This window comes from Ambystoma mexicanum, chromosome 4p (genome assembly GCF_040938575.1).
Source record: "Ambystoma mexicanum isolate Mex_15411 chromosome 4p, UKY_AmexF1_1, whole genome shotgun sequence".
Taxonomy (NCBI): domain Eukaryota; kingdom Metazoa; phylum Chordata; class Amphibia; order Caudata; family Ambystomatidae; genus Ambystoma; species Ambystoma mexicanum.
Genome location: NC_090927.1, coordinates 195,815,089 through 195,842,420, shown reverse-complemented (window position 1 = coordinate 195,842,420; position 27,332 = coordinate 195,815,089). Strand labels below are relative to the sequence as shown.

General features: G+C 42.4%; 1 protein-coding gene across 1 annotated transcript in view; it reads left to right on the top strand.

Annotated features, from left to right (window-relative positions):
• LOC138453136 (serine/threonine-protein kinase pdik1l-like) overlaps positions 1-27,332 on the top strand; it is a 476,483-nt gene that overhangs the window by 339,281 nt on the left and 109,870 nt on the right. The window contains exon 3 of the mRNA XM_069605690.1: positions 18,882-19,111. Within this exon, the coding sequence (XP_069461791.1) occupies positions 18,882-19,111 (230 nt within the window). The remainder of the gene's footprint in view (positions 1-18,881; positions 19,112-27,332) is intronic.

Sequence of the window (27,332 nt, the reverse complement as noted above, 5' to 3'; positions counted from 1 at the left end):
CCTTAGATCAGAATATGGGTCATTAAAGGAACATTTATCTTCTGCACAGGCATCTGCGTGTCTGCCAATTACTAAAAACCCTTTAACCGAAAGTATGTAATTGTATCATCTAGTACTATCAAAGTATCTTACATCAACAAATTACTCCTATGAGAGTAGCATAGTGACTAGAGCAAGATTTAATTGTCTCCATCTCCGATCTGTTACTGCAGTATGGTCAGACGAGCCGACTAAACATAGTCTAATATGGCAGGCACTGGATGAGGATTTAAGGCATTTTTTGTCTGGCCTTCTCACAGATTAGCGCAAGAAAGTTAAAGCCTATATTAAGGGTGGCAGACTTCTCCCAATGCCGTCCAGCACTATTGTACTTTCTGAGAGTAGATAACCTGTGTGTGGGCTGGTCATTACTGTTGTACCTTAGACAAGCCACGGATAGGAGGAAATACTTGCTTGCACTTTACATTTTCTATTTTGAATGATGGTATCTATTGATGATTTTTGTAATGACACTACTGTTGTACTTTATGTAGGTCATAAATAGGAGGAAACACTTGTATTTTAAAAAACATTGTTAGATTATTGTATTTATTGATTGTAATGCAGGTGTTTTCATGGATGCCCTTATTTCCCAAAATGAACTTATGATTTTTCCATACCTTAAAGGCACATCTTAGTTATCATTCCAATACCACTAGTTTACCTGCTCCGGTAACTCAGTATGGTAATAGAATCTATGTCCCCTGTCCATTAGGTCAACCCATTTCAATGTCTATATCACAGGTGAGACACTTCAGTATGAATGCCACTATAAATATTCCTAAGTATTGCTTCTTTGTGAGTGTCACCATACAAATGTTGTACTAGTTTATTATAAATATTCCAGTTCCGCATTTCTAGGCAGCAATCTTATAAGCTAATTAGTTTTCCTGAAACAGTTTGTGGTGGTCTGTTGGGCCATTCTCTTGGATCTCCACGAACAAAGGATCGTTTTCTTAGCTGTGCTGCAATTCGTATAGTATTTAACATACAATAGTGGTACATTCTGCCCAAAGAGCTAAATGTTGTGGTATCAGGAGAGTGGGTACATTACGATAATGTTAGCCTTTTCTCAACTATTTTCTCTAATATTTGTACTTTCAGTAAAAAACCAAACCATGTGCCCCATGTGGATTGGCATTCCCACCAACATAATGGAGCCTCTGATCCATTGGAGAAAATTTGTTTGGGTTGGGTTCGAACACACCCTCTGCATAACCTTTTATATTGAGTTTCACAAATTTTAAGTCCGATGTAGACCTCTGGAAATTAAGCCCCACATTGCAATAAAATCTGTCAAACCAATTTACACATTTAAGTCCTGAGAACAAAGATGTGCAAGGGCTGCTGAGGTTGATGTATTATCTGGAAGTAAATGCGTATCTTTGGGCTTTAAATGAGGTACCCTGCGCCTGGTTTGCTCGCAGACTCCTCCCAAGATGTTAGTTTACGCACCACAGTATTTGCATCAACTTTGTTGCAAATCATTCTTTAGACCTATATAAAATTGCCAATCTGGGGTCCTTGTAATGTCTTTTTCACTGCTTGCTGTGTATTCTTCGTGGCTATTTTACCCATTTGCATATTTGCTGTGGCGCTTTCACATCGGCCGGTTTCGCCGCGTTTTAAAAATATACGTATTGTGGGTTTGGGGTAGAGGGTTAGGGGGGGATGAGTGGCAGATTGAGGTGGTGGGTTCGAGGAGAGGTCGGGGGGAGGATCCCCCATTTCGGTGTATTTTGAAACAAAATAAATGTAAACAGCCGTGGTGAAAACACCACAGTAAATATGCAAACAACTAAAATAGCCGCTAGGAAAACACAGGAACCCCTTTTTTTCACAAATACCTCAAACTATAGTAAATATGGGCTATCATATGGTTCTTTAGTAGTTAATCTGCTATTTTACGCCTGGACTTTACTATGCGTTTTCTTCTCCAAGAAACCTACGATCCAATATTTCACCAACAAGGGCGCTGGCTGGTTAAAGGGAATGCTCCAGGCATGTAAAGTGACTCTCCAGGATTTCCCTTGGACTGTAACCTTTCAGGTGTCTAGAAGATGAAGTTAGGGAGACTATGTATAACATATTAGGAATTAAGATACCTTTGGAATTAGACAGACTGTAGATTTTAAAGATATGAACCATTTGAAAATGTTAAAGGTGGCTCTAAATGGAGAGGCAAGCATTGCAAAGTCTTTAGTTTGGACTGATGACCAAAGTGAAATGAACATTTAGCCAAGGCTTCTTTCTTTTTACAATGCTGTCAACCATTGTGCCAGAGTCATTTTTATAAGAAATTAACTTTGTGGTATCCAAATTGTTTGGCTGGGCAAAAGGATTAGTGTTGGGAGGTAAGTGCTGTTTCCTAACAGATTCCCAGATTTATTTGGGTACTACAAAGCAGCTCTGATATTATTAACACATGAGATTTTACACTACGACCTAATGGACATATCTGGAGGACTACAACTCGTCTAAGGAAAATGTGTCCTGCTTTGGTCTCCAAGAAGGCATATACCCCATAGGATTCACTCACACCTGCTTATATGGGTTATTTGGGATTTATGGAGTTTTAATAGTGCTAACAGAATCCCCCTTCCTACATGGCCGTTCGCTTTGAGTTCTAGGACGCTTGAACTCCGTGACCCTATGATATTTGGCACAGCTAGTAACTTACTTTTCCAGATGAAGGCCTTGAAAGGATGGGGCAGTTTCTAACAGTGGCATGCTTTAAGGATACAAGGAAGTACAGAAATATTGGGAACGGAAGGATTTGGCATATTTCAATACCTACCTGAAACACACAGAAAAATACTAGATCCCAAATGGAAATATGAGAGCTTACGTTATTGGAAAAGGTATATAGTTTTTCCCAGTCCAGATGAGAAATATGCAAGCTGTACATGGCAATCCTTATTAGTGGAATGGAGTATAAAACTAAATGTAAGGTCACTAGCAAGAGACCTTCCAAAGGAAATAAGAGGTAAGATTTGTCACATTTCATGGGAACCTTGCTACCCATGCCATCTAACATAATTTGAAGATCCTCCATGGCTGGCATCAGGACCCAGCTAGACATTCAGAGATGTTTCTAGACAACACCTCAAAATGGGTGTGGTCAGGTAGGTACTTTCCTCCATATGTGGTGGACTTGCACCGTTCTCCAAACGTATTGGGAATACCTTCTTAGCTGGGACGAAGACATTGTGCTGGTTTGCATGCTGCTGGACCCTGTTAAAACCTTTTTGCTCCCCTCAAATGTCTGAGAGTTGTAAATTGCTGAGTATGTATGAGGCGGAGTTGCAAGTGTGTAGAGTAGCAGTGGTACATAAATGAAAACTCCCTCCTGCTCCAGACCAAATTAACTTGTTATAAAATGTATGGGATGCCTTTTTTACGATTTAATAATCTGACACATATGGCCCATGACGGTGTATGATCGTTTATGGAAGAATGGGGGCATTTATGGAGAAACACACCATGTATCCAGACAGGTTTTTGCAGCTGGAGGGAGTGCATTTCCCCCATCCCTGGGGGAATGCATCATGTAACTAATTTTAACTTCCTGGCTTCTTAGAGTTGGTCGAATTTTGTCAGCATTGTTGTTCCCCAACGCATCTCAAAGGGAACATTTTGGATTGTATTATTAGTCCCCAGGATTTGGAGCTGGGAGTTGACTATATTAAAGTTGACTGGTCTGACCATTTATTGGTGACTACACCAAATTTCCTCTTATGGTCATGAAAAGAAATGCACTATTTTAATGCGGGACTCCACGTTAATTAATCGGACCTCTTTGGCACTAGTTCTTGGGGACATTTCTATTTTAAATAATGAGCGTGCGTCAATGGATGTGTTTTTGCAATTTAATGACCATCTAAGAAAGGGTATAGCTGCTACTGCACCTGTACAGCCGAAGTCACTTAGAACTAAACCATTATCTCCATGGTTTACAGATCGAATAATTGACCAATGACATTTGTATTGAACATAATGGCATCTGCTTCCTTCTGCAGATAATTTAGGGTCTTCATTTTGCGAGTATGCTGCTATGATTTCTGAGGCAAAATTCTAAGCTAATTAGACAATTGATGCTGCAGACCATCAATCGAAAACCTTATTTTCTATATTAAGTTAATGAACCCTTTTCTACATAATCCCTCCCTACTCCGAAAGAAAGATGTCAAAAATGGCTTCTAATAGAAGTGTTGCAATCCGGAAAATAAATCCCCAGGCCTCCGTGGACCTAAGCCAAGGTAGGCTTAATGGAATACTTCACCTCCAGATGATGACAAACCTATTGCATTAATGGCAAATATTAAAGCCTTGATCCCTGTCTTCCATCCAAGATTAAAGAAAATGTTTGTTTTTTGCTTTTTACAGACTATTAGTGCATCTTTCTCTTACATCTGGCTGTTATATTACATATAATTATAGAGTGGTATTCTCTTTACCCTACTTGGGTATATTTCTTGAAAGAATAGTCTCGGACCAATTGAATAGTTGGATAATTGACCAAAATCTATTACCACCTTTTCAATCTGGGTTCCGGGCTCGATGTATCTCTGAATCTGCTACTCTGCACATTTGTGGCAATGTGTATAGAAATACAGATGATGGTGGATCCTGCCTTTTTTAATTTTGTTAGATTTGTCCACAGCATTCTATGCCATCGACCATAAGATTTCTGTTGGGATTTTTTATGACATTGAATGGGTTTTACAGATCAAGTGTTTGCGTGGTTTTGTTCATTTCTGAATACCAGATGTTAGTCATTTGTGATGGGTCAGAATCGCTCTTACCCTTTCCCAACACTGTTTGGTGTTCCCCAGGGTTCAATTCTCTCTACATTACCCTTTTAATCTTTATACACTCGGCTCTATATGAGAGTTGCATCTGGAAAGGATGTTTCTTCTACAAGATTGTCTAGTTAAGATTGTGGGTTGGATGTCTGATCCTTTTTTTTAAAAAATTAAATCAGTGTAGGGCTGAATGTCTTTAATTTTCTCCTTTTAGCCAATCTGTTTACATACATTGTTTTTTTAGATGCAAATAGTCCTTGTTGACAGACTTTTCCCTATCAGCTCACTTGTTGGGCTTTAAGTTGGACACCAGATTATCGTTGGTGCCTAATATTAATGCCTTAGGGAAATTTGTGAGCTATTATCTATTTTCTTTGAGATAAGATGAGCCTTTTGCGCCTGCAGGCGCCTTTTGTACTCTGGTGCAGTCACTAGTTTTATCTCAAATTGATTATGGAAATGCGGTTTTGATCGGTATTCCTCATTCTTCACTTGCCCCTTTTTAAAGGCTGTTTTCCATGCTGTTGCACGTCTGTTTGTCAAAGCACCTACATTTGAGCATATTACTGTGATTCTGAGATCCCTACACTTGCTTCCTCTGGACGCTAGGATCATATTTAAGGTTTTATGTATTGCTTACAAAGTATTACATTGGCAGAGTCCCATTTGTTTGGCCAATAAACAAAACATATCATGTGGTTCATGAGGCCTCGATAGCAGAGACACCCTTTGCCTGGAAGTCGCTTACACTGAAAAGATCCTTCTCACAGCGTCAGTATATTTCTGGAATTCATTGCCGATGGCCGCCGCAAAAATCCTGACTACCTGGTGTTTTGAAAACACTGAAAGCATGGTTATGGAATTCTGTATTTTGAATGGAACTGGAACTTTATATTTTAAAAGGTCTAACTTTTTATATATTGTATATGTTATGATTGTAAATTCTGTATCTGTTTTGTGACTTGCTCTGATGCAGCTGTGCCTGGTCTGCACTGTAGAAGATTTTTGAATTGGTATAGAATAAAATGGGGCAATGGATGGTGAAATGTATTTTTGTGATTCACAGATGGCCTCAAGAACACAGACCTTTGAAGACCATTGAAGGGTTTTTCTTAAAAGGCTTGAAAAGGGTCTCACAAAGAGATGTCCTTCCCTCGCTCGACTCACGTGGGCTGCTCCCTCCCTTGCACAGGTGTTCTTATATCCTATCCCAAGATGGCCTCTAGAAATCAGTAACCCCTATTTTCTAGTTGCTGACTGACTGGCTGGTTGTGATGACCTAAAGGCAAGCGCCTGATCTCCTGGTCCAACTTCTCTCTTGACCTCACCCAAACAAACCTGACATGTCCTCATTTGTCCTCCATTTTCACCCTTGATTGATACACTTCATCAGCTTGTTCCCCGTGCTAATGGCTGCCTTCTTTTTCTTCATGGGCTAGGATCTGTGATAGCAACCTGTTGCAAAAGTTAGCAGTCCGTGTCACAGGGTGCATCTGAATTGCCTGTGCGCCCGGTGCTGTGCATAGTCTGGACTGCCTTATCCGGCTACTGGTTCTATTGACAATGCAAAGTAACTGTGAAAACTGGCATTCCCTTCCTTGTCCCAGAGTGTAATCTATAGGGTTGGGATGCTCTTTCGTTGGTGCTAATTGTTGTAAAGTTTTATGTAATATTTTAACCCAGGATTGAAATGTGCAGGTGATTCCCATCCTGTCCGTTAGGCCTCAACGAAAGTCCCAGTTGACCCTGTCAAGAGCATTTACAATTTGATTGGATTGCATCTATTTTCTTGTTTAAAGCGCGGACCTAGCTCGAGAGCAGCAGTGCGGTGTACAGAGTATGGATAGCAAGCATTTGGGATGGCATCTTTTAATAGAACAGCACTGTGAGGTCTACTCATTGGTATGTGCGTCCATTGGAATTAGTCCTTGGTCAGGTGTTGTTGAAAGAGCCACATTTTGAGAGATTTGTGAAATTGGAGAATTGTTGGGGCATTCTGAGCTGACACCAGGATAGAATTCTAGAGGGTGGATTCATTACAAGAGAAGGATCGTTTGCAGGTCATCTTTGCGAATGAGTTGTGATTCAAGCCACTTGGTCTATTTGCTGCATGTGTAGTGTTTACAGCCAGATTTGTGGAGCTTAACAACAAGGTACGCTAGTGTGCTTTGCGTGACTGCTTTATAGATGATACATGCAGTCTTGAACAGTATTCTGGACTGCAGAGGAAGCCAATGTAGTTTAGGTAGGATGGGGGTGATTCGGTCACATTTCTGTGCTCTCTGCTGCAGCATGGTGGACTGCTTTTAGGAGAGCCAAGTGAGCAGCTGGGAGCTATCGGGATAGCATTTACCCCATCGATGTGCAAGACCACAATGGCCTGCGTTGCTGTCCCTAAAATCCTGCAGCGAGATAAAGGGTTTGATTTCGTACAGGCTGGAGATTCGGAGCTAGGCTTTTTCGGCCTTGTCTGTGTTTCTGGAAGGACAGGCTGCTGTCAATGGTGAAGCCTAAGGATGGGCTGAATCAGAGAGTTGGGCATCACATTCTTCTAGACTCATCATTGAGCCATTTTTGGACAAGTCGTTTTTAGCAGCCGGGCACCGATGAGGACAAATTCAGTCTTGGATGGGTTTAGTTTGCGGTAGGCAGTCGACATCCAGGACTGGATGATGGCTCTGTAATCGCAGAGGCACGCTATGTCCTGTGCACGATTTACACTTGTGTACAACAGAGTATCATCGGCGTATTGGTGGATGCCTATATTGGGATCTTTGAGGAGAATGCCCAGATGCTCCATGCACAGGTTATAAAGGATTGGTGTGAGGATGGAGCCTTGGGGGGACTCTGCAGTAGACCTTGGGTCGGTTAGAATGCACCAAGTTAATCTGGACAGCCTGGTGTCTGAGAGGTAGGAGGTAAACCAATTCAGGAGGGCGCCATAGAAGCCCATCCTGTCGGCAAGGAGGGAGAGAACGATTTGGTGGTAGATGGTGTTAAATGCAGCCGAGCGGCCAAGGTGCATGAGTCGCCCTTATACTTGATTTGGAGGCCATCATCCACCACCTGCATGGTGGCTGTCTCAATGCTACACTTGGGGCGGAACCCTAACTGATAATCATTTAGAAGGTGGAATTGTTCTATTCTGGCAAGTAGTTGTGTAGCAACTACTTTTTCCAATATTTTGCCAATAAACTGGAGATCTGTAATGGACCAGTAGTTGGCTAGGTCGTCTGTATTTAGGGTTTGATTCTTCAAGTGAGGTTGTATGAGACCAGTCTTGAGGGTGTCTGGGCATGACCCTTCTGCGAGGGAGGCATTGATGATGCTAAGGAGCACATTGAGCACCAGGCCCGTCAATTGTTTAATGGCGCAGGCTGGGATTAGATTGTTGGAGTAAGAGGGTTTGAGGGAGGCACTACTTTTTAGGAGATGTGGCAGAGAGAGAGGAGATGGTCCAGAGGGGCAGTTGCGTGCCGGGGTGCAGAGGGTGCTAATGCTGCGAGATGTTGATTTGATGGTCTCTCGGATTTTGTCTATTTTTTAATAAGAAATATGTTGATTGTCATTTTCTTCCGGAGTTGCTGGTACCTCTGGGCCGGGGAAGGTACAATGTTTTACTACTTTAGAGGGCTTTACTCCTGTTAGAGGCTGCCACAATGGTGGTGGAGTAGTAAGCAGCGTTGGCCTCAGTGATTGGAATCCTACAGTTTGCACAAAGAAATTTGGTGTTGGTGAGGTCTCCTGGGTTATAGTTTTTGTCACCGTTTCTCTAGGGCTCTGAATGAGCATTTGTTGGAGGGCAGCTCGCAGGTGTACCAAGGGGTGGATGGTTTGGTGTTAGCCTGGCTGGTTTTTAACTGTGCATGAGTGTCCACCAGTTTCATAAGAGTTGTTGAATAATTCCAGGAGACCCGATGCATGGCATGACGTGGGGAAGTGTGCAAAGGTTTCTTATAGCTCATTGACCAGGATGTGGCTTTAAGTGAGGGGCCTTTAGCTTGACCTTTATGGGTCCTATACTCCTACGTCCTGTCCCCTTTCCTGCATACTTATGGGACATTCCTCCGTCCTGTGGGACGGGACCAGAGCACTTTGTAAAAAGCATCACATTTTTCAAAAATGTGTCCTTTTTATGTGGGGTACTGCACGCGGCTGTATCCCCGCATTCAGCTCCGCTCAGCGCCCATCAGTCCTTTTCTCCGCACATTCGGGACTGGACGCACTTGCATCTTCGGAAGATTTTTTCCTTCCAGTGTCCTCTCCTGCTCCGGTTTAACCGTCGCGTAGTAGTCCATCTATGCCGTTCCGGCTAGCTTTTCCTAATTGTTTTTCCTGCGAACAACGTTTCTCTAGAGCTGATCCCCCATCCTCTTTGTTTAGAGTGTTTGGGGCCGGATCACCGGTGGGACTCGTGCTTCTACTGCAATTCCCCTTCGGTCCGGGCTCTTCATCGTCTGGAACGGTGGGAGGAGGTGTTCCAGTGTGTTACTCATTCGCATTTTCAGAGTTTCGACGAGAAGACGACGCCCGGTAAGTTCTTTAGTTTTTAGGGCACCCCGACTGGGGGACTCCTTCCCAGGGTCTTCCTGGTCCAGGAGGGGCTTTAAAAGCTCCATCAACGGGGTTTCACCTGAGGTGCCTTCTAGGCCTAAGAGAAGTACCAGAGTTTTCTCCGTGGGCCTCCGTAAGGGGCCTACTCACACCAGATTGCAATCCGAGGCCCCTCCTGTGGGGGTTATTCAACGGCCCAGTTCTACTGAGGCGGTGGGTACCGGAGCTTGCTTGGAGGTCTCCTTGTCTGGTGCATCCCATACAGACACTGGGGTGCTCCCTGAGGCCTCTATTCAGGTTTTCTGTACCGAACCAAAGTTTGAGGCCCCTCGTGAGGGAGCTGTTACCGGACTCTGGTCCGAGGTTCCTCTATTGGAGGCTAAGGTGACCGACAGAACTGCGAGGCCTGTTAAGGTCTTGTCGGTGAGGTGGGTTACTCATCGGTCCCGCTCTAGTGGGGATTCCGGTTCTGTTGAGGGGGCACAGAGTGAGGTCGCTGACCGGAATTCCTCTGTTACTGGCGTTGCCGAGGTTCCTCTTTCAGAGGCTAATTTGGCTACTAGTATGTCTCAGAAACAGCCTAGGCAACACAGTACCGGCTCTGCCGAGGTTCCTTGTGTCAAGGCTAAAGTCAAGACCCATGACCATCTGTGGAGATACCTGCCTCACTCACACATGTGACGCAGTTCTCCTTGGGCCTTGACAAAATTTTGCCCGTTCCTGCGCGAACTGCTACAGCCATTTTGGACTCTTACCTTACACCTACGCCATCGGCGTTGGGTGCATCTTTTCGGGTGAACAGCATTTTTCTGGTGCAGGTTCGTCCAGTTTATGACTGGAACGCTCGGATGCCATTATAACACACAGTCTCGCTCCCTGCGGCGTCTGCGCCGTTGATCTACGTCATCCCGGCTGGTGAGGGCCCCTCTTGGCAACCCTCTCCTTTGCGGCCCTGGAGCTATTCCGCTCATGAGAAGCTTCCTCCTGCCACAATGTCTAAGCCTTCGGCAGAGGATGCTTTCATTGGAAAATTTTCAGATCTCTGGTCGCCGCAGGACAGACGGCTTCATATAAATTATCTGGCGCTCCGGGCTATATTCCTGGCGCTGAAAGCGTTCAAACCAGGTATTTTCAACAAGGTGGTCTGTGTCCGCACGGACAATGCAGTGTCCATGTTCTATATCAACAAGCAGGGGGGTACCAGGTCTTCTCCTCATGTGGATCTTGCCATTCAGATCTGGGAATGGGCCCTTCAGCATGGTATCTGGCTGGTGGCGGTTCACATCCCGGGCCAGCTGAATGTCACTGCGGATGCCCTCAGCCGACGAGTAATTGTCAGCTACGAGTGGGAACTGAACAGAGATCCTCTCGGACATTTTTCGCTGCTGGGGGCACTCCAGAAGTGGACCTCTTGGCAACATCTTTAAACAAGAAGCTTCCCCTGTATGCCACCAGGAATGGGCTCGGAGCTGCCTCGCTTGGGGATGCTCACCAAATGCAATGGCACAATATGAAGACCTATGCCTTTCAACCTCTTCCTCTAATACATCGGGTGCTTTGCAAGCTGAGGAACACACTGAATTGCTGCCTGCTGTTCATAGCCCCTTGGTGGCCAGCCAGGTTCTGGTTTACGGAGCTTCAGCATCTATCAGTGTGCCTGCCGCTCAAGCTTCCACAGGTTCCCGACCTGCTTCACCAGAGCGATCAACAACTGTGCCACCCCTGCCCACAATCTTTCAGCTTGGCGGCTTGGTGCCTGAGTTCAGATCTTTAGAGCGTTTCAACTTGTCTGTGGATAACATGCGCATTATTTAAGTGGCCAGGAAGCCCTCAACAAGATCTCTGTATGAAAGTAAATGGCTACACTTCTGTCCCTGGTGTTTGGTGAGTCAGCTAGACCGCATGGAGGCTATCGACACGGTCCTGTCTTTTGTCTCACATTTGGCAGAGTCTGGCATCCATGTCTTGTCCTGTATTGCCGCTTATTTGTCCACTGACCAGTGTTCAGTCATTAAGACACTTTGCGGGCCTCATGAATCTTTATCCTACTGTTCGTAAACTGCATCCAAGGTGGGATTTGAATGTGGTCCTTACGGCCTTGTCATAAGTCTTTTGAGCCCATGGCTACTGTCGACTTTAAGTACCTTTCCTGGAAAGTGTACTTTTTAATTGCTGTGAATTCGCAAGGCGTGTAAGTGAGCTTCATGCCTTGTCGGTTGAGCATCCATTCCTTACTTTTAATAAGGTTGACCTGCGAACGAATCCCGCCTTTCTTCCTAAGGTGGTCTCTGATTTTCATCTGAATCAGTCAATTTCATTGCCTGTATTCTTCCCAGACCCGGCCTCATTGGCTGAAAGGGTTCTGCACTGCCTGGACGTTAGAAGAGCCTCTAAGTTCTATCTGGACAGAAGATCTGATCTCAGGAACTCCTCGCAGCTTTTTGTGACCTTCGGAAATCCGCAAGGAAAACCGGACTCGAAATCGACCATCTCCCGGTGGATCGCAGCCTGTATTTCTGAGGCGTATACCATTCAGGGTCTTCGGGCCCCAAAGGGGATTCGTGCTCATCTTGTGCGGGGCAAGGCGGCTGCCGTTGCCTTACAAAAATATCTTCCCTGGGAGACCATCACGAAAGCGGGTACGTGGGCCTCCCCATCGGCTTTTTGTAAACATTACTGTCTAGACCTGAGCTCCAGGGCTGGTGCTCCGTTCGGTCAAGCTGTGCTTAAAAACCTGTTTCAGTAAGGAGTTTTCCATCCACCTGTAATTACTGTGAGGAGTGCTTGGGAATCTCCCATAAGTATGGAGGAAAGGGGACGGGGACCTAGGAGTATAATAAAGGTACTCGCCGTAGTGATACCTTAGACCTAATCCAGAGTCCCCTTTCCTCCATACGCCCACCGTCCCCTCTTAAAAAGGTTCCTGTTATTGCAAAGGTCATAGACCTGGCGATAGAAAAGGACTGATGGGCGATGCACTGGGCGGAGCTAAGGAGGACTGGGTTACGGCCGCTTGCGGTACCCCGCGTAAAAAGAGAAGGACACATTGTTGAAAAATGATGTTTTTTACAAAGTGCTCCGGTCCGTCCCACAGGATGGAGGAATGTCCCCTAAGTATGGAGGAGAGGGGACTATGGACTAGTAGTAAGGTAGTCACTACGGTGAGTAACTTTATTATTAGAGCAGGTGACTGATAATAGGATGGCTACGTGGTCAGACTAGTCGAGTGGGATAGGGTCTGCACAGGTGATGTGGGGGGGGATGATGTAAGTCGTGGGTGTTGCCTTTGTGTGTGGGGCAGAGCACAGGGTCCATGGAACCGGTCCGTATGAAAAGCATACTTAGTGTGGTTGTCAGCCTGTTACTCAGGGAGATTGCATACTTAACCTCCATTGTATTACTAATGAGTGAAGTGCTTTTCCATGAAAAATCTGGTGTCATCCTTGTGAAGTAGTCCAGAGATCATCATATCCAGTCTTGCTGTAAGACATTTGGCAAAAAAATGCATCAGAATTTATCAATGATACCGGTTTATAGGCTGCAGAAGAGGAAGTGCTTCTGTCCTGTTTAGGACTTGGTTAACATATCTGTTGAAATATCATCGAAGGCACATTCTTGCCCCCTCGTCAAGGCTGAAATTGAAGGGAACGCTTCCTCTTTCGTAGACCTGGAATTCCAGACTGACCATTCTTCTTGTGAGACCGTGGGTAAATGTATAGCCTGTAAAATGGGTTCTGGCACCACTCGATTCTGGTGATGTTTCACCATACAGGTCCTGCTAGAATTGATCAAACTGGTAGTTCATATAATGGGCAGCAGTCGCTATGGTTACGTCTGTCTTCTTGATCTGTTAAATAGTATGTCACAATAGGTGAAATACCACCAGCATGCTGTCCTTTTTCTCGGACGTGTCTCATATCTGAAAATATTTCTCTGCCCGATTATTTTTCTTTATTGTGCATCTCTATCCATTTGGCATAGTTCTATAGGGCCCACATTTTTGTTTTGGTTCAAAATGTGCTATTTCTGTCAGTAGAGCTGATTTCTGCTCTCCAAACCCTTTCAACATGACTGCCCACAAGGACTGGCAGGGCTTCAGTGTATCATTTAATTTGAAGAAATACTACAGGGAATATATTTACTGGCCAAAACTCATTTTCTCATTCCTGGAGTTATTTAACCATATGCAGGTATTTCAAAATTTAATCTCCATCTAGGTGAAGGTCTGGTGGACACTGCCTCATGCGTAGTACAATAGGTGATTGTAACAATTTCAGAGTGACCGCATGACTAGCCGTGAACATTGGATTACGTGCACCAAAAAAGTATTGTCTCTAATATTTGGGTTGATCTCCAAATATTCACCTTACTGTGTTCCCCACTGCTGTTGATGCCCTGGAACAGTGTGAGGGCACAGGGACTTGCCTATCTATCTTAATGGAAAAGTATTGTACTAAAATCACCACCAATAAACAAATAAGAAAAATGTTGGAAAGCTGCTAGGTTTACAAAGATCTAGCGCCCGTCTCGCACTGAGGCATACATGCTAAGGTTTATTGTGTTTGCATTGAACTACGCACACGTATGTATCACCCTTCTGGGTCCTTAATACCTTTAATAAAAAAGCATCAATATTTCTATCCGTGTAACCACCCCTGAGCAGGGCAATGTAAAGTGGGCATGATGAGATCAGGAATCCAACCTTTCGGAGAGCTCTGTGGCAAATCCAATCTTTCTGAAGCTCTGTGGAAGTATTAAAGCTTTGTGCGTCTCTTGCAAAAAAAAGTGCAGTACACCCTCTGCACCAGCAAATGTTGGAGCAGCCTCTGTTCTTTGATAAGCCTTAACTTCACTTTCCAAGAGCAAACCTTATATTCAGCCATATTCAAACATATAAAAAATGTTTAATTTAGGAAATTAACCTCACCTCAGATCCTGTGTCGAAGTGGGCAAGTAACCACTACAACTGAGAACATTGTATATATTGTTCATTGGCGATCCTATACATTTGGGCTTGTTGCTGAAGTGTTTGCACATGTGTAAAAATAACCAACTGTACATTCAGACTAAAAACGCAAACGTTCCCCATCATCCTTGAATAGCGGAGATTTTAGTGATATGCTTGTCAACTTGTATACATGAACCCACAGTCTATTTTATATCCATCCAAGAAGTTCTGTTCTTTAGAACTCCTATGGGGAGAATAGGGGAGAATTTCACAATCGCCAATATCTTCCACTCTTGGGTAGGTGGCAGACTCCAATACTCCGTGCATCAGTTCAGTGGTCCGAGAACCAAGCTCTTGTTGAATGTAAAATTGTAACTGGACATCTTTGTTCCATCAGTACACCCTTTTTTGGTAGCATCGCCAGTAATAATGGGTACTGTACTCCCTCTTTCTTGTTTCCTAGTTTTGTCTGCCTCACTATGTCCTTGTCTGACACTCCTTTCTTCCTCGATTGTTACCGATGTTCCATTTCCATTGTTCTACGATGCGTTTAGTGTTGTGGCAAACTTTTCCTGCTGTGTCATTGAGCTGTGAGTAAAGCAGGACTTATCCGTAGATTGCTCTTCTGTATTGTGAATTAGTTGTGCTGTTTAAAAAAAAAAAGACATAGTGCAAAATAAAATAAAAAAAACACTGCTTGAGGGTCATAAGTGTTTTGACCCAAGCTCAATCTGTAATAGCAAAAGCTACCATTTGGAGCAGGTCTCACTCTACTTCTTTGTCTTTTCCTTTAAAGAAAGGACTTCTTGATAGCCGTGTGCGTGTGAAATACCTGACTGCAGCTTTTCGTTTGAGACAGGCAATACCAGATCCTTGCAGACACTAATTGAAAGCTGTGGTTGAAGATTAGAGATTAAGTATTTCATTTGGCTTTTAGATCATGTTTAGCCAAGGCCAACCTAGTGGCTGTAGATGTGATATAATCGTCCATCTTTGTTTCAAAAGCATATATTCTGTGACAGATCTGCACACCAGCAGAGAAGAAAAGAGCTGCAATTGAAGGACCCTTGGGTCATTTCTGTTCTCTCATTGGGTTTAGTCTTCTTATTCCTTGTATTATTCATCCCCCTCTATTGCAAGTGGTCACTGGTGAGAGAGGCTCTTTAGATGGAGCCTTAACACCCATGAAGGCAGTTGAGGTGCCACCTCCCTCTGAAAGGAACTGTGGGTTTTTCTAAACATTGTTCCGCATTTAGAAAAATAACCAGGTGGGCACGGGAACCATTCTGGCACTTCTGGAAAAACTGGTCACTCCTTTTACGAAGGCTTAAGGTAAGAACTCCAGCCCCGGTATCTTCCCTATTGAAAAGGGCTATGAAGGATGCTTACTTCAACGTTCCTATTTGGCCGCTTCATTAGAAGTTCCTTCGATTCTCTTGACAACAGTCACCTCTATACTCCGACTCCATGCTGTGCATTTGTATCACTTCCTGAATGACGGGCTCAATGAAGCTGGGACTCCTGGGAGACTATTTCCTGAGCTCAGACTCTGGTAGATCTTCACAGCCTGGGGTTTTCAATCAATCAGACCCCCAACTTGTTTGTTTCAGAGACTGACCTAAGTTTATTTACATCTTGAGCAGGCCAAGAGTTTTCCTTGTGGCAGCGTCTCCAGTGGCCCTTACTCTTCAAGCAACACTGTTTACTGGATGCTCAGCCACCTTCCTGCTACTGCTTCCAAGCCTCACATCCCTGCTAACAACCAGTGCTCCTTGGTAAATAGTTCCAGCCCCTACCAAGGTCCGAGTACCTCCTGTTTACCACACTTTGCCATCTCTTCACCAGGCTTCAGCAGCTAGTGCCTCCTTGTTGCCTCTTACAGGTCTTGGCAGCTGGTGTTCCTCTGCTGTGTCTTCCCCTTTCCCAATGGGGTGAATGCCTGCGAGGTATAAGAAGTTGTTGCCTATTCTCAGTGATTTCTTTGTTTCATTGATCTTTGAATCCTCCTTGTTCCATCAACATGCTCTTTTTATGACCCATGATCATGGTCTATAGATGGAAGGTTAGAAAGCCTCAGGATGCCATATTGGTATTCATTGCAGTTTCTTGCTGGGGTGGTTTGGTCAGTGGTCAGAATTCTCTGTTCTTGTGTTTTGCGAAGCAGAACCGTTTGTGTTTCTGCCTCCACGTGGGGCTATATGCAAGAGATCAGTCTTTTTTTAATTTAGATTTGTGCTGGTGTGTCAAACCTTCATCACAAATCACTGATCCAAACATTTACTGATTTGGTAAATGTCAATTTTCTTTTTTCTCATAGCTTTTGGAAGTTTAATTAGCTGGGTGTTGGATCTTTCAATCCTGCACTGATCTGCCTTTCTGGGATGCTGTTGAGGAATCCTGTGATCTTTCTTCCTGGACCTTTCTGATTTTGTCAAAATGATGACAGATTCTAATCTTGTTTTCCATTCTTGTCCAAAATTGTAGGCTGTTGAAGAAACTATTTTTCCCACCTATCAGTTTTCATATCTGACAAATGTGGCAATACTTAAAAATAAACTGGACATGGTATGCAGCGCCATAGCAAATAAAAAACAAAGGCAGCAAGAAGAAACCGAGGAAAGCTAGTGTACTGGCAAGTTTGCCAAGTTGGTGACGTTGTAATCGGAGGATTTGGATCCTAATCTGATCTTCTGTTCTTGATGAAAGTGATTTTTATCTTGAGCAAATCCTATGTGAAAACAGACTGGAGAATGAACATTAAAGGTAAACTTTCTAGGAGCAAGGTATGACACATGAAATAAGCAGTCACTACAATTGCCTCTAGCTGCACTGCCTGCCATTCACTTGTTTATTTGGTTCTCCTGTGCAGTTTCTTTTTTTCTTTTTAATTTTCTCACATCCAAGACCTGTACTTAGTGAGCCCCTGTAATCTAAAAAGCATTGGCATACCATGTTCTGCAATGTTTGCCATTTTCCACAATCTTGGTTTTCTGGTTGCGTTATATTCTACACACCTGCTACTTTGTGAGTGGCCTTATTGCTTTGATCACGCATACATGCTCACGCCATTGGCGATAAGGCAGCATCTGTGGTGTTCAAATGCCATGTGCCTCTTGAAATCCTCCACAGAGCAGTAATCGCTCCAAAAGCGTTCTTGAATTTGTGTGCAAGCTTGATGGGCTACTTCTTTGTTAGACAGCAGGTTTGGCTGCTTTGCTCATCTGATGTAGTCTTAGACAATCTGTCTAAGGAGTCTGGAGAAATGCGGACTGAACTCCAGAGTTACTCACAGCAGCGGCTATTGTACTTCTAGTCCATGTCTTTGCACATAGGGGAGTATGGAACAAGTCAGCAGTCTGTAGTTTCAGATTTCCGAGGTTTTGTCTCTTCCCTTTTGATCAATGTCTGCAGTGTTATTCCCTTTGCTATTGTTTAGTTGGCCCATTGTGGTTGCCTCTCTTGTTCATATGAAATGAAATGCACACAGATAAAGACCCTTCTACAAGCAGCACTCCATTTACTGGTCTCCTACCTCCTTTTATACCAGGGGACTTCCTTGCTCCAAGTTTGGATAGTGTGGTGTAGAGCTACATGGACTGGGTCTGGGAGTTTGAGTCCTTATAGAAAGCAACATACTTTTTTTTTTTTTTTAACCGTGTGACATGTGTTCTTCCAAACGTGAAATGAGAAGAGATCTGCATACTGTGATAAGAGTAATTCAGGCAAGTTGGCATTTCTGCATTCCATTGAAGCCATTGAATATCTTTACAGATGTGGTGTCTTCATACTTTTAACAATTTGCCGTAAATCTCTTAACACATTCCATGTTAAAGAAGGTAGGATGGAAAAGGTTGTGATATCCAGGTGAAAAGTCTAGGGATAACTTCTGCATAGCTATCTGATGGAAATGTGTCCCGCTTTGGCTTTCCTATATATGGTTCTTAGTTTCCATTGCAGTCTCCTTTTTGTTATTCGAAGAGGCACTGGTGCCATCCACACAGCTTGTTTCTTCTCTTGTATTTGTGCCAAAGGACCCCAACTCCCATTACAGACTGATGTCTTTGCTTGGAACAGTCCTGTGAGAGTCTGCAGTCCCCAAATCTGAATACATGGATCTTGCAACAAATCTAGATCTAGAATGGTTATGTATTTATACAATTTGTATTCCTAACTTACCAGCAATCCGTGCAAGTCTACACTGTGTGAAAACAAACTATTATGTTTAAAAAAAAACAATCAATTAAGAAATTAAAAACATCAAATGAAAACAAAATTGGGTAAATGATGCAAGTAACTAGTGTGTGTATGGGCGGTGTGCTATTGGTTTTAGCCTGTTAACCACATGCCTTCTGATTCTGTCAAAGGATCTCAAACCTGCAGGACACTGACAGTTTGCCTCTTTCCTTGTTAGTCGAAAGTGGCATAAGCTTGACCGATACAAGGACCATCCACAGCTGGGAAGAATTTCTCATAATGATCCTTTCATTTTCACCACCTAACAAGCTTGATTGTTTCTTTGTTATTTTTTCACTTAGGAATATATATCTGCCGTGGCCAGAATATTGTACCAATTGGGGAGGCATTGCTTGAAAACCCAAGAATGGAGCTGAACATCCCTCTGAAAAGCAAGAAGTATCTGCCTGAGGACATATGTGATCTTCTCCGTGATATGTTGGCATACAACCCAAGGGAACGACTGGATGCCTTCCAACTTGAAATCCGAATTGATGAGGTCAGCTATGGATGTCGGGCGATGAAGATGAAGGTATGAAAGCTAAATATTCACCCTTATATTTTCTTTTATATAGTTACAAATGACATAATATGCCACCTAACTGCTTGGGCTACATGGCCTCACCCGGATACTACTGCAGAATGAATGAACATTGTGCAATTCTTGGCTCGCCTCAGAAGTTTAAAAAAAAAAAAAGAAAAAAACTCTATCGACTATGGTATGTTAACTCTTTCCTACCTCAAACCCACCATAACATTAACAATTTCAAACTCATTATTAAAAACACTGAAAATATTGCACATGCCCCAATTTGTTAGAAACAAACATTGCTCTTACTATTTATTCATTGACGCTGCCATTTGGTTTTTCAATGCATTAACTGAATCCGCTGCCCCAAAATCAGAAAGGATGGGTAGGTGGGCAGGAGGAACAGGTAATTAACATTCGAACAGAACAATATGACCCTTCCTAAAGACAGTAAGGTTACTTTCTCTTACGCCAAACAGTCACATTATTCTTTGTCTTGTGTTTGGATACTCTTACTGACTGTCTTGGAAGGCATTGCTTTCCAGTCGAGTGACTGTACAACTCCTCTCTGGAAAGACTTGGGTTAATCATCTAATCCCTTCTGCCCTGTGCTGGAAAGTGAAAATACTTTCTATGAAGCGGCCTTCTGTTATTTGGGGGAGTGTCTGAGCAATAGGTCTTGAAACTGAGAGCCAGGGCTAGGAGTTATTGCAGGAAGGATATAAGCTCATCTTGTATTTTCCTTTTATTTGCATAGTGTGGTTTGAAGTCCTACATGGGGGAATGGGGACTGCAAGAACCAGAATGGATTTAATAGAACCTCTACTGCCTGACAAACCCTTAGAATGTATATAATAATACATTTATTGTGACATAGTTCAAATTCGAACTTTACACAAAATATACAAGTACATAAAATGACTTAATACAAACGTATCACAATCAATACATTAAGTACATTTTTAAAAGAAATTATACATATATACATAATCAAACACAAAGCAATACTAAGTTAATACAATACAATGCAAAAGTAGAATATAAAAGATAAGTATGACACAGTCCCAAACATACCATATACAACTCTACACACAGGATACCTCGCGCAGAAGGGTACATACAACTAAGTACCGGGAATCAATCATAATAATCATAATAATAATAATCCAACTTCAAACTTTGAACATAAGGACTGATTCCTAAGGTGCCCCGCACGATTCTGCTGATACCGGATGGTTGGGTAATAAACTTTTGACTTTAACCCATACTCTGTATAGTGCCAGTTGAATTGAACCGGAATTTAAACAATAATCCCAATAGGAGTCTCCCTTAATGGTCTCATAGTTGTTTACCAGCATTCCTAGCATGCACATATACAGTGAGCCCAAACGAGGGCACATAGTCAGGACATGCCTAGTAGTTTCTAAATTTTCTCCCTTCTCACAGATACGACAGCTCCTGTCCTTCGGTAGAATACATAATCGTGGTCCAATAACCGCTAATACCTGTAACTGGTTTGTCCGCAATCTTAACATAAATTGTCGTACCTCGGGATCAGGGCAAAGTAACTGGTATTGTTGGGGCTTTCTGTATCTGTGGATTACATGAGATACAGCTTCGTACCCCTTCAAAGTTGACAGTTGTATGTAGTTTTGGGTCCAGTCCCATCTATTAATTTTTTGTATAAAAGATTTTTTTTATGGATGAATGGCATTAGCCGCTTCTTATCATAGGATCAGTCTATATAAAGGGTGATTCATTTAACTTTTTATAGCTTATTCCTAGGGGTGAATATTTCTATAAAAGGTTAGAACTATCCCATTGAATGTGACTGACAACTTCATAAATACCTGCAACTTTGTTGACAATCCAGTGCAGACTGCTAATTAAATAGCATTAAAACTAAAAAGAAATGCATTGGTCTGTCCAACATTAAACACAATACTTCCTCACACAATTGCACAGTTTCGGAAAGCATGGGAACATTTTAGTGTTTAGCCTATGCCATTACTTTTATTGCTAATGGAGTATTTATAATACAGTTAAGTCCTTTTTGAGATGCTTTTCTCAAATTCAAACTTGACCGCACAACTGAACATTTCACCATTATTTTATGACTGGGTGTTCGAGGTGGGAGGAAACTGAAGATTCAAGTCCAGATGGGAACTCCGGTTGGCAGTCTCCACCTGACTGTACACCCCCTCAATCTCTGCTATTTTGAGGTGTCCAGTTCCTGCCCTCTTTGCCCATGCTTCATGAGTCTTAACTGCAGGAAGGACACTCAAATAGTAGGCAGGCTTCACCTGCCTCCCTGTAGGCTCCTAGATGGTCTTTGTTCCCCGGAATGTTTGGTTCCATTTGATAATGTCCCTGCAAAAATGTCGCCATACAACAATGGCGCCTTTTCCAGAGATATCATAAGGAGCAAGTGGGAGACACCCCCGCTCCCATTTCCCCATATGTTGTCCTCGTATATAATGTCGCCTATGCGGTTTCCCAGGGGAAATATGTATGGTGGCATTATATACCGGCACAATATTACCTGATACCGATTGTTTTTAACGTATGCTAAATCAGGACTTGACCCCTTCTCTCCCATCATGCCCATCACTACTTCATAGACAGGCCAATGCCGGTATTCACAGAGCAAACACTAGAGATGCAGGCACATGGTCACCTTGCCCTTTAGTTTTGTGAAGGAGGAGATGCCATGGCACACTCCGAATACCAATTTTCCACCACCTGCACTTTTATTTCTATGCAGTGCTGTCTGGTAGATCTGGCCTGGGCTTAGGGTTTCCATGGAATGGGTATGTGGATAGACCTTTTTTCAAGATCTGTTCCTTGGAAATCTAGTCCAATTCCTTCACTAGTACTTTAATTTCCCTGACCCTTGAGCCACAAATGATCTCCTTCTCCACAGCACCTCCATTGACAGTTGCTCTGCTTGTATTTTGGCTGTAGACACAGAGTGTAGTCAACCCTCTGATCTGGGACTTTTTTTTTATTCCTGATCACCAGTCTTCATTCTAACTTCTGAGGAGTCCTTTCTCACATGGTCTGGCCTACGCATGCTGACTAGTTCACCTCAACAGCATCTTGCACCCAACTGTTTCTTCATCTTGTGTACCTTGCTTACTTACAGTGGAGCTGAGAATTCTTTTCAGTGGAAGTCATAAATATTGCTGTTAATGTGCACGCAGCAGAGTAAATGATTAGTTGAGGGACATATGTAATTCCGTGAGATTTTGAATAAAGGGAAGATCTAAATACTGGGGGTGCATTGCTAATGAAGCATATAATCGTATATTACCAGGTGGTTTGTCTGAATTTGTGGAAGATGGTCTGTGTGACGTCATTAATCCAAGATGGCCACTGCTACAATTTATAAATCCAAATTCGATCTAGAATTCCTTCCAGAGTAATCCTATTACATATCTTCGAAGGACCTTTTTTGTTCACCATAAAAACTGAATGAAGAAGGTCCTTTAAAAGAATTTGATATCTTATTGCTTGGAAGTTTCTGTTTCCATGAGTTCTAACATTTTATTCCTTCTTTTTTGTTACAGGATCTGGTAATTGGAGAAATAAATTGTTTAGGAGCAGTAGAAGCATGACATTTGATTCTGTCTTCCAGTTAAATCATTGTTTTCTAAATGTATACATCTGCCAGATATCAAGTCATTTAAAAGTAGAACTTCCATCTGCCAAAAAAAGAAAACGGATAACACTCTTTTTGTCTTGTGTATCTTAAGTCAACATGGAAAGAAATCTCCCCTGATTAATCCAAAATATTATGAACAGGTTTTTGAGTGTATTAAGAGAGCCAAGTGCAACAATAATGAATACTTGAACATAAGTCTGATTAGGCAACTTAACACCTGAAGAACTGAAAAATGAAAAAGCATCATGGCATTCGGAATTCTACAAGCAATGTACTCCTAAGGCAAACCTGTATCGAGCAAAAGATTATATGGAGAACAGGTATGCGAGCGAGAGTAGTTTATCTCCAAACATGAAGAGTAAGAAGTAGAACGAAGCTGCACTACAAGATCAAAAATGCCCATGTATGACAGAAATAAGTGTTTCTTTTGCAATAAAGGAAGGAAGAAATTAATTATATTTGATAACTGATTTAGCAAGCATCCATTTGAAGAGAGCAGTAGAACTGTCCAACAATAACACATTGTAGATTTATCTTGGCGATTGTATAGATCCTGGAGACCTTCATGCAAGGAATATTGCATATCATAAGCTGTTAGAACACACATGTAGTGAATGTCTTATGGCGCAAGCCTACTCTAAGCAAATAGATGCAGCCAAATTCAACAAGTGTTGAACGCGTTTCTTCAATCAGTGTTTTTCTCTTTGAAGGCATGAGCAATTCTACCACATGGCATACCCGCAAAATGCCCTTGCAAGTGGCAGTTGGGCTCACAATGCACACAGCTATCCGCAGCAAATTCATCATTCAATTTCTGCGTAGCATGGGAGCTTCTATAGATTACGCCAGAGTCCTTCGGTTTGAGACACAGATAGCCACAGAGGTAATAAAACGCATGGATAAGTGTGGAGGAATCTTACCTTCCATCAGAGTTGGTCAGAGGCAGATTTGCCTATTGTGCTGCTGGCAACATTGACTTCCTCGAGGATACTCTGTATGGTAAAGGAATCTTGCACGGTACAGTTATGGTGGTCTATCGGGAGAAGGAAGAGTCTGATGTCCTAAGCCAAATTGAATTATCAGGACTATAATCGCTTTGATCACTGCAGAAGTTTTCTCAGTCCTTGTCTGAAGTCATGTCTTGCAACATTCCCAAAGGGTGTAGGCCATAGAATCCTGTAAGCGGGTAAATCACTGGTTATTCAGAGAGAAATAAGGTTATTTTAGATCCCAACAGGCTTGAGGATCTTCATTTGATGTTGGCTGAAGTCTTGCCGTTGAGTGATTTTTCAAGAATGTTTTCATTAAGAGTTTCTGTATACACATTGCATTCTAACTGAAGAAACCAAGACTGATGAATAGGAGACAGTCTGCACCACTCACTACAGTTCCGACTTGGTCCGCTTACAATTGCATTAAATGTGATCTTCAACTAAAGAAACTAGGGTCTGTGTACTCCCACTCATAGATGCCAGCCCAACCAGCACTCGAACAAAGCCCACATTCATGAAGGAGTTGGAGAAAATAACATTTGTTGTCACTCCAGAATCAAAAACAGTTGTAACATTGGATCCTAACCTTTACTAGCCATTTTTAAAATTAGCTATGGCTAAAAAAGACTTGTCGAGAACTGGATGCTTTGACCAGGTGACCTACATATAATAATGGCGATGCTTTGAGTTATTCGTTCTTTCTTGGATGGGAACGCATTGAGGCCACCTTAACTGTGCTTTATGATGCTAATGTTGTTGAAGATTCTACCTAGGAAGTGTGTAAGGAAGCAGTTGAAGCACACCCATCACTAAGGCTTGCACCTTTTAAATGCATCATCAATGAATTCTGTGAAGATCATTTTGAAATTAAGGAAAGGATGTAACCTAAGCTTAAGAAGTTACTTAAAGGTTTCCAAGTGGATGATTCCCAAGAAACATCGGCCCATAATTATGTTGTGACAAAATGGAAGCATTTGAGACAGGATCGCAAGAAAAATCAAAAGTGTTGCTCTTCAGTACATTCATGTGGTGGACACAATGCTTTTATTAATCACCTCTGTCCGAACTGCAAACTGGAAGTCACACCTTGCATCACTTGAAGAGTTTTTTTTTTTTACCCTCGGCCTTCTGAGCTGTAGACAGAAGCAAAAGAAAATGTAGGAATCACAGATTACGAACGGTCAAAACATCACTACCTAACCGCATCCAAAGCAACATGCCAAAAGGAAGATAATTCAACATTATACAACTCGATCAGGACATTGACGAATCCTCTGAATTATGATAGAAAATAACTCGTAAACTTCTTGATAAAGGCCGTTTTTGATGAAAGAATTCGGAAGGACCCATCAAGAAAGACAAAGATTGCCAAATGTACACGGCTTTAAAGAAGACCGGATTATATCAGTTGTAGCCTGTGGGCATCTATGAAGAAAGGAACCCACAAAGGGTGCACACAAAGTTAAGACCAAAGTATCGGACACCATACTGCAGTTGAAATCAGATCGTTCTTTGTTTACACGTTTGACATGGACCTACAGGAATCCTTGAGTAATTACGAATTCTACGCAGTACCTCTTTCAATGTTCAACTTGGATGGTACAATGATTTTAGCGGCAAAGCAAGCTGATGAAGATACTGGAAGAGAAACAGAAGTTTCTAACGGGACGGAGGTCTCTTCATTCGTTACAGAGGACAGATTATATGTACCAGAGCAAACCTATTCAGTAGCTGTTCTTGACGGAATATCAGAATTGCAAGCACTGCAGAAACAGTCATGTGAAGAACTGCCATGACCTTGCAATTGAGTTCAACAAGAAAATAGAATGATCTGCTCAAGTATGATGAAACTCATTTAATATTTGATACCTACTTAAGATTCCCTTGAACTCCATGTGAAATAGAGCAGAAAACGCAACACCTGTTGAACAAAATCAGATTCTACAAATATTGCAACATTTTCCATGAGAACCCACTTATTGCATTCTAAAATCGAAAGATGAGTTAACAGCTTACCCCTTAAATAAAGCAATTCTGCATGCACAAGGAATAAAAAGAAGCCTGGTCGCCAGTTGGAGAAATGAAGCCAAGTCATCGGATGGAAATGTTTGAGACCTTGAAAGCACACATGAGGAGGCAGACCTATAATATTTCACTCCTTTTATGTGGCATGTCATCATGCTACTACCCTTCACGTTTGTTCACCTGATACCAATGTTTTTGCCCTTTCACTGTGTTGGTCACGGTTTTTCTAATCTGACAGCATGTTTGTCACAGGAGTTGGAACTAATCTCAAACATGTGCACTCCTGCTTGGGGCCTACAAAAGTGCAGGCATTACTAGTCCTTCATGCTCTTTCAGGGTGTAATCAGGTGCTTTACGAAGAAAAGATAACTATCTTTTCCGAATGTTTTCAAGAGTTTAGAAAAAGAAATCCTTGAAGTTTTGGGAAGACTTGTATGTCTAGAAGAATTTAGGAAGGATGATGAACCATTGAGTGATTAATTTGTCAAGGGTACTTGCCATGAACAAAGATTTAGAATATTGGTCAACTATGTTCGTGGGTGTTAACAAAAAATGATGCAATGTGAAAATCTGCCACCAACAAAATCCTCTCTAATACCATATTATCTTAAGGACTCCTCATCAAGTAATGGAGTGGCGATGCGCTGATCAACACCGAATCTCACAGAGCCATCACAAGTGGGGTGGGGGAAGGCTGATAATCAATATTCTCCTACTATGTGTATGCTTCCATGTGCACCACAATCGTACAGCTGATACTGTGTGCATGCGTCAAAGGACGGTGTGCTGTGCATTGCAAATACTGAGATCAGTCACTAAGGTGCACAGAACTGTAAGTGTGGTGGCGATGAAGAGCTCTGTTATAACAGTGGTTTTGTAGATGATGAAAATGAACTTTGTTACTCAGAAGATGACCTGTAAAACCTTAATTTCTCTTCAAATGTAAATGGCTATTGTATTTAATTTGAACATTATTTCTTACGTTCTAATTTAGTGAGCATACAGTTGAAGGTTTGCTCTGAAGTAGCAATAATTTACAAGGCTATATCTCAAACAGCATGAGATAATAAATTCCTTATGAACTTTTCTATTCCTTTGATCTTGTTTAACAAACACCCTAATTAGCACATTTTTCATGGAACTATCGTAAAAGCAGTTACAGCTCAAACACTAAATTAGCATCCATAACGGTGGCCACCTTGGATTAATGACGTCCCACAGACCCTCTGCCACAAATTCAGACAAATTCAGACAAAACACCTGGTAGTAAATGATTTATTATCAAAATGCAGACAATTAGCATGCCAAGCAGCAATCATTAATAGACAGTTCGGAAAATTTTCGCTAAAACCAACGATTGACTTCTATCGACAAAAAGCTATCCCAGCGATAATTTACGGGGCTGAAAACGCCCTAGGATGCTCCCACAAGCTCTGGAACACTCTAGAAAACATTTTTTGGGTAAGAGTGTTACACTTACCCCGTGGCACGCCAACAGCCTGTATTAGATACGAACTGGGGCTAATATCTATCCATGCCAGGG